The 20,151-nt window shown below is 42.5% G+C and overlaps 1 protein-coding gene across 1 annotated transcript in view; it reads right to left on the bottom strand.

Annotated features, from left to right (window-relative positions):
* Positions 1-20,151, bottom strand: part of FAM98A (family with sequence similarity 98 member A) — a 133,966-nt gene that overhangs the window by 91,136 nt on the left and 22,679 nt on the right. The window contains exons 2-3 of the mRNA XM_073627723.1: positions 15,110-15,258; positions 12,375-12,509 (exon numbers count right to left, since the gene is read on the bottom strand). Of these exons, the coding sequence (XP_073483824.1) occupies positions 12,375-12,509; positions 15,110-15,258 (284 nt within the window). The remainder of the gene's footprint in view (positions 1-12,374; positions 12,510-15,109; positions 15,259-20,151) is intronic.

Raw genomic sequence — 20,151 nt, 5'->3', positions numbered from 1 at the left:
AATGTGATAAGAATTAAACATTTAAATAAAATGAGTGACTATATGATAATAAATCTGTATTAATGATAATAGTATATTATATATATATATCAAAACATACTTAATCACAGAGGTATATGTAAATGGATGAATGAATAAGTGCTGTCTAACACCAACTGTGTGTAAGGAACGTGTATATATATATCCCATTTGTAGACTTTTATATGGGATCCACCAGATCTCTGTTGTTGTATATGCAATAGGTATATCATGAAGTACCATATGTTCCAAAGGATGTATACATGAGCCTATGTACACATATATACACATATAAACATAATCCTTGTTTGCACAACTAACTGTGGACGTAGACTCCAAATATAAGTGAACACTTAAATATTTATCATCATATAAAAAAATAATTTCCTATCCAATTAAACACTTATTGAAAAATTCTATATGTTATTATCACAAAATTTAAAAAATATTTAATGTATATATGAAAGAACTGTATCATAGCATATACACCAGATGAATATATATATATATATCTATATATCTATCTATCTATCTATCTATCTATCTATCTATCTATCTATCTATCTATCTATCTATCTATCTATCTATCTATCTATCTATCTATCTATCTATCTATCTATCTATCTATGAGCATTCTAGTGATGTCCAAAAGAACTGTTGAGCAAATCCAGTCTATGAATCAAATGGTCATGGGGAGAAAGTATAGCAAGAATCCTCATTTTAAATATGACGACGATTTGGGAGATCCAGGAACTACCTTTAGCGAAAAAAATAAGTAATAATAAAGTAGTAAAATTGTAGCTGGTCAAATAACCAAAAACATAAAAGCCACCATACCACAAGTACAAAAAAATCAATAAAAAGGTAAAAAAAGCACAAAGAAACCCCCAGAAAAACCCTATACGGCAAAGGAATAGAAACCAAAGAGAAGTTCAAAAAGGAATTAGCATCGTAAACCACAAGATCAGAATTATACTGTAATGAAAAACCTCCATATACCCATATGTAAATATGACAGTGGGTATCTATATGTCCGCTTTCCAAAAATACCACAATTGTCCTAATATGTAGGGGCCGCTAGTGTTCGGCATACATGCAGCATTCTGCAATGTCGTCGATACCGCAACCATAGTGAAACTATAACTATTGGGGTGCTGGATAAGAAACCCACATTGTCATGCTATAAGGCTGTAAATGTATCTAAGCAAATGTGCATGCAGGATATCTATAGGAACAAACCTATGTAAAAAAAAAAAAAAAAAATTACATTACTACTCATATCAGACACGCAAACCACAGTCTAAACCCATGCCGGCATTGCAAGCCTCAAAGAATTGCAAGATGTCAGCTACTGGTAAAAACAGTTTGACAAAATATGGGACATTGTTGATAAGTGTGTCCAACATGAAACAGAATCCAATTATATAAATGGATATAAATGAATGCAAAACCAGATAAACTACTATACACTAGCATAGGGTAAAGGGGACAAGAAAAAAGGGAAACAAAAACCAAAAACCAGGCAGTAAGAAAAGAGGAAACGAGGGAAAAAAATATTGTTAATGAGAACAGACAGCGGAAGACATAGCTATGTATGGCCAATCACATTTTAACTAGTAGACATATCCTCGCTCAAACCTCCCAATAGTCCATGGTGTTTAAAACATGTACCGTTTAGAGTCCTGATGACTACCTAAACTGCCTACATGTAGGTAAAAGCCATCTAAATGTAATACTCCCACTAATGTCCACAACACTATGCGAACAGAGTGGTCAGTATCAAGACGGCCAAAGTATTGCCACACTTCCCGGTTAAAAACGGGCATACACATGACAATGTTAATTGTATGAACCATAGTAAACTGAAGCCTGAATGGCAAATCTTGTCTCCACTACAACCCATATACACCACCATGAATCTAGTCATAATAGTGAGAAACGTCCCACTCAAAGTTCAATCCTGTCGGGATTCTGGTGTGTAGAGGAAATATGCAGAATACTTTGCGATCTTTCACCCTACGTGTAGTACGGCCAACATACTGGATCTGACATTGTTCGCATGTGATAACAGATGAGAAATCTGGAATTACAGTCAAAGGAGGATGTGATGTCAAAAGTTTTACCGTTTACACTAGAGGTCACAACTTGGCCTCTTTTTATATAGCAACAATAGTCGCATCCTTTAATACCACATTTAAAGTTACCTTTAAAGTAAAGCCAATTGGAGGCCGATTGTGTGCTGGAGAACAAACTGGGTGAAAGGAATCTTCCCAGAGTAGGGGCTCTACGAGAAACCGATCTTATACCCTTTGAAAGAATTTCATTGTAAATAGGGTCATTAAATAAGACAGGTAGGTATTTAATTACTATATTACAAATTTTTGAAAATTCTGTACTATGGGGTGTAGAAAAAAAATAGGAACATTGCCCATAGAAAAGGAAAGTTTCCGTTTGTTGACATGATTTGTATCTTTATTCTCCTCCAGTAAGGGGTTTCTAGTGACCTTATTGGCTGCAGAGAAGACCCTAAAAATTACTCTCTCTGGGTACCCTCTTATCCTTGAACCTTTGGGTCATGTTCATGGCCTCTTTTTGAAAAGTTTCCGGTGTGCTACATATTCGCTTTAATCTGAAGAACTGGTCAAATGGTACACCTCTGATGGTGTGTCTCGGATGGGCAGAATCGGCTCTTAACAGCATTTCCGGCTGTGGATTTCCTGTATATACCCGTTGTCACCTCACCATTGATACCAGACAATTTCACATCTAAAAATTCAATGGAGCTCTCTTGGAGGTCCCCAGTGAACTTTAGATTAAGGGAGGAGGTGTTTAACCACTTCAGCCCTGGACCATTATGCTGCCTAAGGACCAGAGGTCTTTTTCCAATTTGGCACTGCGTTGCTTTAACTGCTAATTGCGCGGTCATGCAATGCTGTACCCAAACGAAATTTGCGTCCTTTTCTTCCCACAAATAGAGCTTTCTTTTGATGGTATTTGATCACCTCTGCGGTTTTTATTTTTTGCACTATAAATGGAAAAAGACTGAAAATTTTGAAAAAAAATGATATTTTCTACTTTTTGTTATAAAAAAAATCCAATAAACTCAATTTTAGTCATAGATTTAGGCCAAAATGTATTCGGCCGCATGTCTTTGGTAAAAAAAATGTCAATAAGCGTATATTTATTGGTTTGCGCAAAAGTTATAGCGTCTACAAACTAGGGTACATTTTCTGGAATTTACACAGCTTTTAGTTTATGACTGCCTATGTCATTTCTTGAGGTGCTAAAATGGCAGGGCAGTACAAAACCCCCCCAAATGACCCCATTTTGGAAAGTAGACACCCCAAGGAAATTGCCGAGAGGCATGTTGAACCCATTGAATATTTTTTTTGTCCCAAGTGATTGAATAATGACAAAAAAAAAAATAATATTAAAAAAAGTTGTCACTAAATGATATATTGCTCACACAGGCCATGGGCCTATGTGAACTGCACCCCAAAATACTTTCAGCTGCTTCTCCTGAGTACGGGGATACCACATGTGTGGGACTTTTTGGGAGCCTAGCCGCGTACGGGCCCCCAAAAACGAATCACCGCCTTCAGGATTTCTAAGGGTGTAAATTTTTGATTTCACTCTTCACTGCCTATCACAGTTTTGGAGGCCATGGAATGCCCAGGTGGCACAAAACCCCCCCAAATGACCCCATTTTGGAAAGTAGACACCCCAAGCTATTTGCTGAGAGGCATGGTGAGTATTTTGCAGCTCTCATTTGTTTTTGAAAATGAAGAAAGACAAGAAAAAACATTTTTTTTTCTTTTTTCAATTTTCAAAACTTTGTGACAAAAAGTGAGGTCTGCAAAATACTCACTATACCTCTCAGCAAATAGCTTGGGGTGTCTACTTTCCAAAATGGGGTCATTTGGGGGGGTTTTGTGCCACCTGGGCATTCCATGGCCCCTGAAACTGTGATAGGCAGTGAAGCGTGAAATCAAAAATTTACGCCCTTAGAAAGCCTGAAGGCGGTGCTTGGTTTTTGGGGTCCCGTACGCGGCTAGGCTCCCAAAAAGTCTCACACATGTGGTATCCCCGTACTCAGGAGAAGCAGCAGAATGTATTTTGGGGTGTAATTTCACATATTCCCATGGCATGTTTGAGCAATATATCATTTAGTGACAACTTTGTGCAAAAAAAAAAAATTTGTCTCTTTCCCGCAACTTGTGTCACAATATAAAATATCCCATGGACTCGACATGACTCTCAGCAAATAGCTTGGGGTGTCTACTTTCCAAAATGGGGTCATTTGGGGGGGTTTTGAACTGTCCTGGCATTTTATGCACAACATTTAGAAGCTTATGTCACACATCACCCACTCTTCTAACCACTTGAAGACAAAGCCCTTTCTGACACTTTTTGTTTACATGAAAAAAATATTTTTTTTGCAAGAAAATTACTTTGAACCCCCAAACATTATATATTTTTTTTAAAGCAAATGCCCTACAGATTAAAATGGTGGGTGTTTCATTTTTTTTTTTTCACACAGTATTTGCGCAGCGATTTTTCAAACGCATTTTTTGGGGAAAAAACACACTTTTTAAAATTTTAATGCACTAAAACACACTATATTGCCCAAATGTTTGATGAAATAAAAAAGATGATCTTAGGCCGAGTACATGGATACCAAACATGACATGCTTTATAATTGCGCACAAACGTGCAGTGGCAACAAAATAAATACATTTTTAAAAGCCTTTACAGGTTACCACTTTAGATTTACAGAGGAGGTCTACTGCTAAAATTACTGCCCTCGATCTGACCTTCGCGGTGATACCTCACATGCATGGTGCAATTGCTGTTTACGTTTGACGACAGACCGCCGCTTGCGTTCGCCTTAGCGCTAGAGCAGGGGGGGACAGGGGTGCTTTTTTTTTTTTTTCTTTATTATTTTTTTGCTTTTTTATCTTATTTTTAAACTGTTCCTTTCATTTTTTTTTTTTTAATCATTTTTATTGTTATCTCAGGGAATGTAAATAACCCCTATGATAGCAATAGGTAGTGACAGGTACTCTTTTTTGAAAAAATTGGGGTCTATTAGACCCTAGATCTCTCCTCTGCCCTCAAAGCATCTGACCACACCAAGATCAGTGTGATAAAATGCTTTCCCAATTTCCCAATGGCGCTGTTTACATCCGGCGAAATCTAAGTCATGAAATGCTCGTAGCTTCCGGTTTCTTAGGCCATAGAGATGTTTGGAGCCACTCTGGTCTCTGATCAGCTCTATGGTCAACTGGCTGAATCACCGGCTGCATTCTCAGGTTCCCTGTTGAGACAGGAGATCCAGAGAAAAACACGGAAGACGGTGGGGGGGGTCATTCCCTCCCACGGCTTGTAAAAGCAGTCTAGTGGCTAATTGGCCGCTAGGATTGCTTTTACATGAAAGCCGACCACTGGCTGAAAAGAATGATACCAAGATGATACCTAAACCTGCAGGCATCATTCTGGTATAACCACTCAAAGTTAACAATAAAACACAGTAAACGGTAAAGTATAAAAAAATTGCATAACTTAAAAACAAACGTGATAAAACATAATAACAATAAAACATTGCAGAATAGAATACAGTAAAAAAGAGCAGAACAATAGAGAGAGAATAGAGAGAGAGAGAGAGAGAGAACAATAAAACGACAACTTTTTTTTTATTTTATATATTTTTTACACTTTTTTTGTAACTAACTTTTATAACTGTAACCGGTTCCAGGTTCGGGTCTCTCAAAATGCGATGGCATCTTGGGAGACCCTGTGAAAGTGTGTCCTAGTCTGTGCAATGCTGTACCCTACGCTAATACTCAACTAGTGAATGGTAGCGTTCAAAACATTCACCAATGCAAAGGCCAGGATTGTCAGGACAGGAGGGACAATAATAGCGGGTGTCATGCCTATATCCACGCTTGCTGCAGACACGTCATCTTTTTTGGGGGGGTTCGCTGGGTAGGGGTACTCGGGAGGACATAAAAATGCCTCTCATGCAGCCGACTGCATTTGGTTGGGGATGTGAATGGGGGAAGTACGGGCGCTGCAGAAGTGGTGGGTTCCCAATTAGGATTGGCGAATGCAGCAGGAAGGGCACTATGGGCACGACGGGGCTGTGTTTGTCTTCTTCTCTGGGTGCAGCGGGACACTACTTGTGCTTGCCACCATACCAGCTTGAACTGCACTTATGGGACTCGCCACGTCACCAAGTGTTACTGCAGTGCTGGTTTGACTACGACCGGGGTGTACTAGGCCGCTGGTGCTTGCCAGTTCACCAAAATGCTACCAAAAAAACTGTTAGCGATCGCAGGGATCATGCCTGACTCTGCGAACGCTGCAGTTATGCGTTTAGTGTTTTGTGACAGTGATCGATCGATACTGCACTTGGGTGGGCTGGGCTGGGCGGAGGGGGCAAAACGCAGGTGCTAGCAGGTATCTGGGCTGATCCTGCTAACACTGCGTTTTTGGGAACCCTAACCTGCTGGGGACGCTAGTATAGATCTGATCGGATCAGATATTGATCCGTTCAGATACTATACCACTAAGGGAGGCGTATGCTGCGTGCGTGGGTGTTAACGGTACTGGCGCTAATCTGATGCTGCCTGGGGCGACGCATATCACCGCTGGGCGATCAGGGGGCTAAACCTTTATTCGGTAATAAACGGCGGGTGCCCTGACACTATAAAAAATAAACTAACCAGCGTCACCCGTAACACTTATACAGTGATCAGTGGTGAAAGGGTTAACTAGGGGGCAATCAAGGGGTTAAAACATTTATTAGATAGCATATGGGGGTCCTTGTCGCTATAAAACGCTGACGGCGAACCTAAATATTTACGTCCCTAACTAGCGTCACCAGTGACACTAATACAGCGATCAGAAAAATGATCGCTTAGCGACACTGGCGACAGGGGGTGATCAAGGGGTTAAAACTTTATTAGGGGGGGGTTAGGGGGGTACCCTAGACCTAAAGGGGGCTAACCCTAACTGCCCTAACATAGTAACTGTCACAAACCGACACCATGCAGTAATCAGGAAAAAAAAAAACCTGCTTGGTGTCAGTGTGACAGGGAGGGGGGAGGGGTGATGGAGGGGTGATTGGGGGGTGATCGGGGGGGAAATCGGGGGTGTTTTGTGTGCCTGGCATGTTCTACTGTGTGTTTGCGTTTTACACTCACAGTGATGTCTTCTCTCCTCGGCGCCGGAACGGAAAATACCGTTGACATCATTTCCTTTGCTGCTGTTTAGCATACAGCAGCAAATGAATGTTCTGATTGGCCGGCGGCGATCGCGAGGGGGGGGGCCACGAACGGATGACCTCCCCCTCACCTCCGATCGCCGGGGGACAAAAGAGGACCGCCTCTGGCACCGGGGGAGGTGGGTCTGATCGGACCCCGCGGGAGGCAGATCACGTACATTTACGTGATTTTGCCTGCCCGTGCCGCCTTGCCGACGTATATCGGCGTGAGGCGGTCCTTAAGTGGTTTAATAAGAAAGCCAGTTTTCTAATGAAACATTATCGTCCGATGTGATAAACAGGTCATCTATGTAGTGACAGAAAAAAAACTTATCCGAACGGCGGGGGCTATCATGTCCAAACAAAGAAGGCGGCTCCTCTCCCACCAACCCATATATAGGTTGGCCAGTGAGGGTGAAAATTTCGCCCCATAGAGGTATCACATCTCTGAAGATAATAGCCCCCGTCAAAGAAATGTGTTAACAGAAACTCTAAAGACAGTAAAATAAACTCCTGAAGTGCCAATGAGAATTTCCCAGATTCTTTTAAGAAAAACGCAACTGCCTGTATCCCCAGGACATGCAGAATGCTAGAATATAGGCTTGTCACATCACAGGTAATCCACCTGTAATTGTCTATTGTATACCTTTTAGTTTGTTGAGTAATTGTTTGGTGTCCCTGAGAAATGTGGTGACCATACTTTGGTCTAAGCGGGCTACCAACTGGTCTATCAAGAACAGATTGTCTAGGTAAACCATAATTGTTATACCTTGGACCCTTAATCTAAACCTTTGTAAACACTCAAGGTGCAGTAGCTAGACCGAAAAGCAGAGCTACACACTGAAAATGAAGATTTTCCACCTTGAAAAGTAGATGTTACTAGTGAGCGAGGAAATAGGCACATGGAGGTTTGCATCTTTGAGGTGAATTGACGCCAGAAGTTCTCCTCCTTGTAGGATGGAGATAACTGATTGGATTGACTCCATGCAAAAAAAGAGTGGTTATTTTCAGGAATTGAATTTAGATTTTTGAGATCCAGAATGTCCATTCGGTTTTGGAAAAAAAGGTTTGAACTAAACCCCAACCTCTGCTCTTACACAGGGACCACCATGATCATTTTTTGCCACAAGATGGTCCAATGCTTGAGAGAAAGACCTCTTTCTCTGGATCCTTAGGAACGTTTGATCTAAGAAAACGAGGAGACGGGAACCCTCGGAACTCCAGGTAATACCTTGGAGCGATTAAGGAAGTCCCCCATCTTTCGACACTCTTCCTGCCAGATACTTCAGAACTGCAGAAGAATTCCCCCCATTCGAGCGCGCAGGGGCGCCTCCTCAAAAGAGGCTTCAGTATTTGGTAGGTTCCCTCCCCCAACACCTCTTTTGTCCCTGGGGTTGACCCTGAGGATTACCTTTTGAACTTGACGGCAGAGGCCGTCGTTACTGCCTGGAGGCTGATGCCCCTGGCACAGGAGAAGGATACAGTTACTCCTTTACTTAAATGGCAAAGGAGTACTTTTTCCACTAGAATTTCTTTGGATGTATTACCAAAATCACCCCCAAATAGCTACCGCAAAAGGAAGACTTCTTGCATGGTGCTTAGCAAAGGACACAAGGCTTGAAGGATAGAATCTCTCATAGCAGCTATTGCAAACGTAAAGCTGCTAGTAGCTTGCCAGAACCTGAGCCTGCTGAGCAGGATAACCTTAAACACCTGTTTAAACTGGTCTCTCAATGATTAACCAATTACTATCAGTGCAGGCTGAGACACTCAATCTGCCAGAGAAAAAAAGTTTTGTTTTTTTTTAATAATAGGAATTCCAACTTTTTATCCATTGGATCCCTAAGCATTTGAGCACTGTCTGCCGGACAAGTCAAACTCTTATTTTGCAGAAGATATAGCAGAGTTAATTGCTGGTATACCCCAATTTTAGTGAACTTTCTCCATCATAAAGTGTGATAAAGTGTGAAAACTTTTTAGGAAGGGAAAAAAATGCTTATCTGGGTGATCCACTCAGATACAAAAAAGCCTTTCCAGCAATGAATGGACAGGAAAGGTATGCACAGTTTGAGGAGGCTTTAGCGAACCCAAATACTTAGTTAAGGGTACATAAATGTGCAGCGGACCATTCAGCAAGAAATTGCACCATCAATCTTACAGATTGTGAAAGCTGATCCCCCCCGCATTTGACACCTCAGTCATTAGCCTTACCACGGTCTCCTGAGGGAACTCATCTTCTCCTGCCCTTAGTTCCTCAGTTTGAGGGTCCTGGGTAATGGAAGAGAACCTGTCGCATTTTGTCCAACACTGGAATGCCATTAAAGCCGCTATCTTTTTTTTTTTTTTTTTTTTCAATCCTATCATGGCTGAGGAAAAAAAACTTTAGTAACATAAGCAGGGGCTGCAGTGTTGAAAACAGTTGAAACATTTCATGGCCCCGATGCTCACTCTGACCAGCCACCCCCTCTCAGGGGAGGATGCCATGGTAGAGAGGAGCAGGCTTTCCAGAGCTTGAGGGAGACCCTTTTAGCCCTTTTTTGGGGGTGCTTCAACCACCCTTCTGATCTTAGCCCAATGCACAAAAGCAGAGGTACTATCAGAAGAAATCGCATCCACTGCTTGAGCAATAGTACTGCCGCTGCTATTAATGCTTAGCCTGAGGCAAATAGTAAATGTGTCAAATAGGAAATGCCCGTGTCAACAAACCTCTTTCACGCCCCTCTTAGCTGTTGTGTCCCTCCGACAACTTGCAGCCAGCACAAATGGAGTTTTTACAACACAGCGTCACACTAAGCCCCCCCCTCCATTGCATCACACCGCCCCCCCCTTTCAAAAAAAGTTTTCCCGCGCAAGTGCAGGCCTCCGATCAGACGGGATCGGGTTGTGTATGAGGGAGGGATGGCATGGCGGAGACCTGAAAGCCGCCGCCATATAGGGGCGGTGAAAGAAAACGGCATCGCCTATTGTTTTTTAGCTCTCAAAATAGAGAAGCGTTGCAGGCAAAACCTAGTTTCTTAGGAAACGAGGCCCGGGTACCATTCATTTTGGCCCAAAAAGACACTTTGAATGGATCCCGCTGTATAGCTAGCCCCAGCAAGGATTGCTCCAGTGGAGCTCAGCACAGCACATCTTCACTTGTGACCAACCTTAGACACTGGCGAAAAAACTGAGGTACTCCCAGTAGTGGCAGGGGTTATATAGGGAGTGGACTTCCTGTCTTAGGGTGTGCCAGTGTCCATCACCTGAAGGTGGCCTATAACCCACACAGTAACTACTATGGCTCTGTGTTCTGTGATGTACGATAAGAAACTTATATTGACAGCACACCCTATCATAGAAGAGGTATTCATGGCTCCTGACAAGAAAGGCATGATCTTCCGGGCCTATTCTATGCTACTAGGTGCTCTGCAGGGGACAGCAGATATGCCCTGCAAGAGGGGTTTGGAGAGAGATGTGGGCAATATAAATGGAGAACTCTGGGGGGCTTTCCTAAATGCTGCTCCCTTGGTGTCTGTCTCAGCCTCGCAGAAGTTATCCCATCTTTCTTCTCCACAGAACTTCTAGAACACCCCAACAGCTGCATAAATGGGGATGTAGAGATAGCCCATTATGCCCGAAATGTCAAAGGGAACATGGGGACTTACTACATATGCTATGGAAATGCTCCAAGCTTTTTGGTTATTGGACAGAGGTTCTTATCTACAATATCCCAGGTTCATAACTACCAGTTGAAGAGAGATCCCATTGTCTGTCTGTTGGGTGAACTGGTAGAGGATACCCTGAATCCAAATGAACAAATAGCTATATTGCAGTTACTGTACATCACACAAAAATAAATTGCGAGGTGTTCGATTTCTCCCAGGGTGCCTACCAGGGGACAATGTATAGAACAGGTTAATATTACGATAGAGAATATTGACCTACCTACATGGAAAAGCCCCTAAAAAAATTCTTCTCTATTTGGCAACCATGGTTAGATGTTCCAGGCTTTGCACCACATCAACTAGTGTTGAATAGATTTATTGGAGGGATGAGACATATTAGGTGAAGACATAGTCAGATGAGAGGTTGGTATGCGCGACTGTTTTTCTATTCCGCAAATGTTCATAGTTAATAATAGTTCATTGTTTCTCCCTTTTCTTTTTTTCTTCCATTTTCTTTTTTAATTGTAGAATCTATTTACTCACTGAATAATTTTATAGAGCCTGAAAAAAATTTGTTTTACCTACCAGAAAAAAACATGCATATTTCTGTTGTATAACATCCGGGCGTTATTCATAGGTTGGACTTGATGGACTTGTGTCTTTTTTCGACACCACTTACTATGTAACTACGTATAACTTTTGTCGAATAGTTCTACAGAGGTTCTGTACTGGGGCGTATTTTTGTAATATTTCGATGCAGTCTTAAAATGCTATGTGTTTCTTTCACAATAAAACCTATTTTCTGATAAAAAAAAAAAAAAAAGTGGAAAAAATTCTGAAATGATTTATCTTTGTCTCATTTTTTTTTACATCACAGAAACTTGACATTTTATAGCCACTATGATAAATATAAATAAAATATAACCCTTCAATTGAAGTTTCAAATTAGTGTGAATACGATTCTTAAATTTTATTATGCACATCACAAAATATACCACAAAATTTGCAGCAATTCATGTTAACAAACTCCAGGAAAATTGTTTTTCGTCTTCCACCCTGCACTGCATGGGTTAACTGCTTGTTTTGTCCAGGGGCGCACGAAAAGCTATACTTACTCGATCTTTCGATCCTCCGGACAGCACTCCCTCATGTCCAGCGGTGGACTGTTCGTACCATCTTCACGTCCAGAGCTGGTCCTATGGGCATGACGACATCAGGAACAGTCCAGGCACAAGACCACTAGTGTGCGGGGAGGGGAGCAGGAGCGAGAGGAAGGATCGCATTTGGAGGATTGGAGGATTAGGTAAATATATCTCCACTCTTCTCACCTCTAGGCAAAAGCGAGCAGTTAATCCATGCACAGTCCCTCTGCATGGGAGAAAACCTCCCCCGAAGTTCTTTAAATATACTAACATAAGTGTCCACACAAATGAATAAATGTTACTTACTTAGCAAAAGTAGGCAGTTCTTCTTGTCTAGAAGGCGTTTATTGACATCTCCAGATGTCAAAGAGTTGTATGGGCAATTCATCTCTGTCAAAAGACCACTAACTTCTAGTTGAAACCCTTCTGCCTCTGTGGGGCCTATAAAAACACGTTAATTTAAACATTTTATTTATCTATTACAGTATAACAATCCTAAAGCCTATTTCAGCTCAAGAAGAAAAACCATGTAATCCTTGAATGCAGTGGGGCTGCCTTCCTACTTTTTTTAGGCTTCCTCATCTTCTCCCCCCTTTTTTTAATAGGCTAAGCCTACCAGTAACACTTCCTGTTCTAGGGAGGTGCTCACTCTATATATGAAGGTGCAGCACTATCACCCTAGCACAGGACTACAGAACACCTCCCCTTTGTCTCTATAATCTAGGGGGCATGTTTTTTAGTCTACAGACACGGCTAAGGGCTCCTTCATATTGGGTGCGGTGACTGGTGTTTTCCTGTATCATCACTGGTCACAAGAGCACACAGAAAACAATTGTTTTCTATGTGCCCCGTTCACACTCCAACAGAGCCCCTGGGTGCAGAGCACTGTGGTACAAAAAATACATACTGTATGCATTTATCTGGAGCTCACCTCACAGCTCTGTGTTTTTTGCAGAAGAGGCAGACAAAGAAATTTATTAGCTCAGAAGAATCCTGGCAGGATCAACAGGTATTGTTCTGCACTGATTGAACAGATAGGACACTTTCAATGGTGTATTTTCCAAAATAAAAGGGAGTAAAACAGACGTTAACCAACAGGGTTTATATATGCTACGGGGCTGATTTACTAAAACTGGAATGTGTTAAATCTGTTGCAACTATGCGCAGAAGCTTACCTGAACAAGCTGAACTGATTGGCTACCATACAGCTTCACCAGATTTTGCACTTTCCAGTTTTAGTAAATCAACACCTATGTCTTTTATAGACTGAGCATACTTTCTGCATATTTAAGTAACTTCTGCCTGTGCATAACAGTGTCATTCAACATGCATAAAGGGGCTCATTTCTTCTTTTTTTTTTTTTCTTAAAATATTTTATTGAGAAAAGGTAAGAGTAATGAACAAGTATACAGGTGCAAGTACAACTAGCACAAGATGTCAACTAGGTAAGAACATCACGCATAGAGATAACCATGCAGGATCAAGAAACAAGTAGTATTTAGCATGGGAGGACAATTCCTAACAAAGACAAAGGTACGGATACAAAAGTAATGTAGGTATTCAAACATGTGTAAGGAGAGGGATAAACCGGGGAATGGTTTCATGGGGGTACAAGCATGTAAGGGCAACCCAACAGGTGCCCAGCAGTTTGGCTCACCCCCTAGGGGGAGTGTCAAAAAGTCCAAGAATCCCGGGAGACTGTACTCTGGGGTGAGCAGTAATTAGGCACTCGGAGGAAGGCCTACCTAGGAGGCTAGAGCCAGGCAGAAAGGGCTGCATGGAGGCAAAACAAGGAAAGGATAGGAGGCAGAAGGAGTGTAATGGAGCAGTATGAAAGGAGGGGAGAAAAACCATCTGAGGGATGAAAGATGGGAGGACGACTGTAGAGCAAGAAAGGGGGAGGAACATAAAAAGGAGGGGGCAGAAGGTGTGTGTGTGTCACGGGCTTTGATGTGCAAATCAGGGTTTAGAGCAGAGGGTCCATGCGCAGTGGATTAGGGGAGCAGTAGGGTGTCATCAAATCTAGGGGGTAGGTAATGAGTAACACAGGGTCTCCAAAGTTTCTCAAATGTGTGCACTTTTGTCCAGGATGACTGCTTCAAGTTTAGCGTGAATCAGTGCGCGAGTAACTCTAGGTTTAGTAGCTAGTATGCATAAGGATGGAGATTTCCAGGCTGAGCTGTTTGGCAGCTCTAGTGATGTGGAGAAGAAGCTTAAATTGGCAGTGGGTTAGAGCCTCAGGTTTGCTGTTTAGGAAAGCTAGTTGGGTCTGGCAGCAAAGGTATGGTGAAAAGTTTTGAAAGACTTACAAACACCTCTGACCAAAATGAGCGCACTACAGGGCATTCCAATAAATGTGGAGGTGTGTGCCTGCCTCATTACAACCGCGAAAACAGAGGTATCGCGGGAGGAATTTGACAATCCTGACAGAGACCAGATACCACCTGGTAAGTACTTTATAATTCGTCTCCAAGGCAGCAATATTGGGAAAAGAGGATTTAGCAGCCTGCCAGATATATGACCAATCAGCAGGGTCTGTTATAATGTTAAGATCCTTTTCCCACTTACCAACGTAAGACAGGGGCTTGGGGGTTAGGTGAGCGTCTATCTCGGAGATTAATCCTCGTTTGTGGGGATCAGATTTGCACGTTCGTTCAAATTGCCTAAAGTCTGGATTCGTTGAGTCTAAAGGGCCTCTTTTCCAATTATGTTACTATTGTGATTATAGAAACCGGCAAGGTAGATTCTTAAGGAAAGGTTGCCACACTAACAGTCTTTTTTTTTCACAAGAGCTGCAGTAAATTGCTTGTACTACTGCTCTGTACTCATCAATTTATTACTCATCTTTACATGGACCGATGTTCAGATTAGTAAAAAAATGTATTTTTTACTCTCGTGTGCAAGAAGTAAGAAAAACGGTTCATCACTGGTTTACAATGTGGCTATTTTTTTCGGAAATCACAATCATTAATTTTTATTTTAAATTTACAATATTTAAATAGCTAAGACGGCCCTGGTTAGGTCACACTTTTATGACTTACTATTAGTGGCTTCCACACTTTCTTCTAGTTTGCAGAACAATTTCAGCTCCGCAACCAGCCATGCGCAGAGCTTGGTATATTCAGGAGAAAGGGCTCCTTGAGCAGCAGCTTGGATCAAGGCACCATCATCCATTAGGGATCCTTTGTACCTAAAAGAATAAAACTGTTGAATTGACAATTGAATTTGAAACATAGTGCTGTAGAAATTTTATCAAGATGTATTCAATATGTATTGTCACAGTATCTCCCAGTGTTAGTTCTACTTGCGGCTCGCTCAGAAGAGCGAACTGGTACCGGTGAAGGACCATTGGTAGTGAAAAGCTTCCTGTGGATGTGGAGAGATGTTTACCCTATGTCTGCCAGCGAGGGCCCCTGCATTATACGCAGACTTGTTCGTTTGGAGGGGATATGTTCGCTCTGCGAAGACATTATCGGTTTGATACCCATCTGCCTTTGTGGAGGGATATACGCTCAAGTCTTTCTATGTGTTGGGTCAGCACATGGAGGGACCATGAGCGTGTCCCTGCAGATAGCCTTGCATCCATAGGAATGGTAGTATAATCCGGCTATGCATTGTTCTCTGAATAATGCAGAATAAGGATTTGCATCAATGGTAGAAGCGGGACCGTGTGCGCACTTGGCCGGGCAGCATTCACGATTTCTGAGGCGCCAATCTCATTACATGTGGGTTCCCTTGTTAAACTGTAGAGCACAGTTTAACAGGTACAAAGGGTGGGAAATTGTACACACTGGTCTGCAAAGACATGCCCGGTCACTCCCCTAGTCATTGTTCCATTGGTTGAGCTTTGTATAACACCTACTGTTTGAAGGAATGCCTGGGCTTGATTGGCTGAACTGAATAGCCACCAAGCCTCCATTGTTACCCCTGTTCTATAAATAAAAATGGAGCTCCCATAATACAGGGCTGTCTGTGGAGCTTGCAACATGAGAACAACAATTGTGTCTGTCTTACTTGGCAAGCATGAGTGCACTCGAAATGCATTATCCAAAAGAGCTGGAAAGTGCGCTTAGTAGCGCAAGAAAAATTGATTACGCATACCGTATATATTGATTCCCACAACAATACAAACAGAGCCATATTCACAAAAAGGAATGTCCTCTTGCCTATACAAGTGTGGAATGTAATGAAATCTGACATTTATAACTGCACTGTAAATTCTACCACAAAGGAAACAATACTTGTTAATTAAGAGATCCCCGGCCATTCATTTAAAGCGGAGTTCCACCCAAAAGTGGAACCTTCGCTTTAGGTACTTGTGACCCCCTGACATGCCCCATTTGGCATGTCATTTTTTTTTTTGGGGGGGGGGGGGGGGGGGGGGGGGGAGCAGGTACCTAGTTTTCACAGGTACCCAGGTCCCACTTCCTCTCCTGGCGTCGCTGAGCGAAAGCTCACGTCTCCCCCCTCCCTCCCTGCAATCTTCTGGGACACTTCACAGGTTCCAGAAGATTGCTAGGCCATTCATAATGCGCAGTGCGCGCCCAGCTGTGAAGCCGCAGCCAGCCCCCACACTTGCACTGCCGGCGCCGCAGAGAGGAAGGGGGAGAGAAGCGAGGATCTGGGCGGCCACATCGCTAGACAGAGGGACAAGTGAGTGTCTGCTTAATAATAGTCAGCAGCTACACCTTTTGTAGCTGCTGACTTTTAAATGGCTGGAACTGAGCCTGGGTTCACACTTGTACGACAAACACTCTGATGTTGGGAGCTCATGTCGCATGACGTGTGAAAATCAATGGTTCCTTATGAGAGCTGTCTTAACTGGTCCGACTTTGAAAATGCTCCCTGCACTTCTTTGGTCCAACTTTGATCCTACTTCAGCCCATTAAATATCATTGAAGTCAGATCAAAGTAGGATCCTTGTCCTAGCAATCCGACTTGTGACATCTGACATGGTGATTACAGCAGTAGTAAAAAGGAATTTATGTCACACTGGGATTGTTTTGATTGGTCAAAGGACAAAATCAGACTATCACACAGTTGGATCAAAATAGTATCCTGTTCATTCAAGTCAGATGGATGTAGGACTGATGTTGCAGAGCAAAGTAGGATGGGGGGGGGGGGGTGAATGGGGAGCAAGTGTGTTAATTTTGTTGTTAATCCCGCTAACTCTTATACTGGTCACTGGAAGTTCAACAGGGCACCTCATAAGGATCTGAAAAAAATAATTGTTTCTCTACATAAAGATGGCCTAGGCCAGTGATGGCGAACCTTGGCACCCCAGATGTTTTGGAACTACATTTCCCATGATGCTCATGCACTCTACAGCACCATGGGAAATGTAGTTCCAAAACATCTGTGGTGCCAATGTTTGCCATCACTGGCCTAGGCTATAAGAAGATTGCCAAGATACTGAAACTGAGCTGCAGCATGGTGGCCAACACCATACAGCGGTTTAACAGGACAGGTTCAATTCAGAACAGGCCTTGTCATGGTCGACCAAAGGAGACATACGAGTGCTGCCAGCATTGCTGCAGAGGTTGAAAAGGGGGGGGTGATGAGCCTGTCAGTGCTCAGACCATACGCCGCACACTGCATAAAATTGGTCTGCATGGCTGTCAGCGCAGAAGGAAGCCCCTTCTAAAGATGCACAAGAAAGCCTGCAAACAGTTTGCTGAAGACAAGCAGACTAAGGACATGGATTACTGGAACCATGTCCTGTGGTCTGATAAGACCAAGATAAATTTATTTGGTTCAGATGTTGTCAAGCGTGTGTGACGGCAACCAGGTGAGGAGTACAAAAACAAGTGCGTCTTGCCTAATCAAGCATGGTGGTGGGAGTGTCATGGTCTGTGGCTGCATGAGTGCTGCCGCCACTGGGGAGCTATAGTTCACTGACGGAACCATGAATGCCAACATGTACTGTGACATATTGAAGCAGAGCATGATCCCTTCACTTTGGAGACTGCGCCACAGGGCACTATTCCAACATAATGACCCCAAATACACCTCCAAGACAACCACTGCCTTGCCAAAGAAGCTGAGGGTAAAGGTGATGGACTGGCCAAGCATGTCTCCAGACCTAAACCCTATTGAGCATCCTCAAATGGAAGGTGGAGGAGCGCAAGGTCTCCAACATCCACCAGCTTTGTCATGTCATCATGGAGAAGTGGAAGAGGACTCCAATGGCAACCTGTGAAGCTCTGGTGAACTCCATGACCAAGAGGGTTAAGGCAGTGCTGGAAAATAATGGTGGCCATACAAAATATTGACACTTTGGGCCCAAATTTGGACATGTTCACTTAGGGGTGTACTCACGTTTGCTGCCTGCGGTTTAGACATTAATGGCCCTGTGCTGAGTTATTTAGAGGGGACAGCAAATTTACACTGTTATACAAGCTGTACACTCACTACTTTACATTGTACCAGTGTGTCATTTCTTCAGTGTTGTCACATGAAAAGATAATAAAATATTTACAAAAATGTGAGGGGTGTACTCACTTTTGTGAGATACTGTATGTTTTAAGTACGGTGCATAAAAAAAAAAAAAAAAAAAAGTCCTGCATGTTCCACATATGATGTTCTTTCATCAAAACACATTCTATAAAGTTCAATGGTTACATCCCTAAAAAGTAACACACAGAGGAATCAGAAGGCAATAAGTATATAAGTTAGCTGATCTGCATAACTGATCAGTGGATCTAGAGAAAGGGCTATTTTAAGCCATGATCACCCTACTAGTTTTATTCAACCCGCTGGGTTGAACAAGAAAAAAAAAAAAACCTGACAGCTCAGGTCAGAGCCGCTATACTAACAATCTGATGTTAGTTCATAGCTCTTTAATGGTCGTGCGTATGGGGCCCACAACTAACTCATCTCAGTCATGTGAAGGGCATAACCACAGTGACCATGCCCCCCCCCCCCCCACCTTTTTCTTTCAGTTATAACATACACAAACTGTTAACTGATGTCAGGACCTTATGAGTCCATTGATCTGACACACATAGATGCTTTCCATTAAACAACCCACATTCCCATCTGGAAACACTTATAAAACTGTCACCCTTGCAAGCTAAGCAATCCAGAGAACTAATAGATACCGGTCGTAAATAGCTCAGTTGGAGGCAAATACCGATATCTGCAGATAGGTTAGCAGTTGTAACTCCTGAACTAATAATTGCACAGCCAGAATATGAACGTATTTACTTTCCTAGGTTAATTTGTAACATTTCAAGTCCAGACACCCCTATGTTAGACCATATGGGAGCCTGTGGCACCCCTTATCCCACCTAGGTAAAGTAGACACCTGAAACCTGCCATATTTATATTTATTTTAAGCAAAATTCACGCTGGACGGAGATAATCAGAGATATGAATACTTATCGAAAAAACTGTATCTGGGACATGGTCAAACATAGTGACCTTCCAGCAGCGCCCCTTAGACCAGCTGGTCTCTATGATCCCAGAGAAAAGGGAGATGCCAGGACTGTTAACCACAAGGACACAGCAAGTATTCTTACCTTTTCAGACCATTTTTAATTTATTTGTTGTTATATCGTCTCTTTATTTCATTGTAACACCATTTTGGCTGTAATTATTTTATTTGCACTGATTTGACCTTTTCATTATTAAACCTGATTTTGAAAAGCGTGAAAACTATCTTTAAGGATTTTAACACAAACTAAACTAATCCCTGTCTTTTGAAGAGTGTTACCGCACAGTAAAAGAACCTCTCTAAATACCTGTCTGTGGTGACAGTGTGTGTTACAGATGTTTATTCTAAAATCATAGTTGGTATTGCTAAGATTAGGAGTCCCTTCTCGGTCAAAAGGGGATGGTGATGGTTACTTAATTGATTTAACCCAGTGACAATTACTCCCAGGCTGATGGCACCTAGACTGGGTCCCGCAAGCTGGAAAATCTTTGTGCAGGGTGCAGCTGAAAGTGACATTGTTATACAAGTGACAGCGCGACGTGAGATTAGCCAGTCCTTTGTCACGAGTTGGTGAGGAGGACAGGGGTCTGATATCCGCTTCTGTCACAATCTCCCTTGCTGTTCTTTTGTGTTCTGACAGGGGGAATG

The sequence above is a fragment of the Aquarana catesbeiana genome, linkage group LG04 (genome assembly GCF_042186555.1).
Source record: "Aquarana catesbeiana isolate 2022-GZ linkage group LG04, ASM4218655v1, whole genome shotgun sequence".
Taxonomy (NCBI): domain Eukaryota; kingdom Metazoa; phylum Chordata; class Amphibia; order Anura; family Ranidae; genus Aquarana; species Aquarana catesbeiana.
The sequence above is the reverse complement of the archived record's forward strand: the minus strand, read 5'-3'. Positions and strand labels throughout refer to the sequence as shown.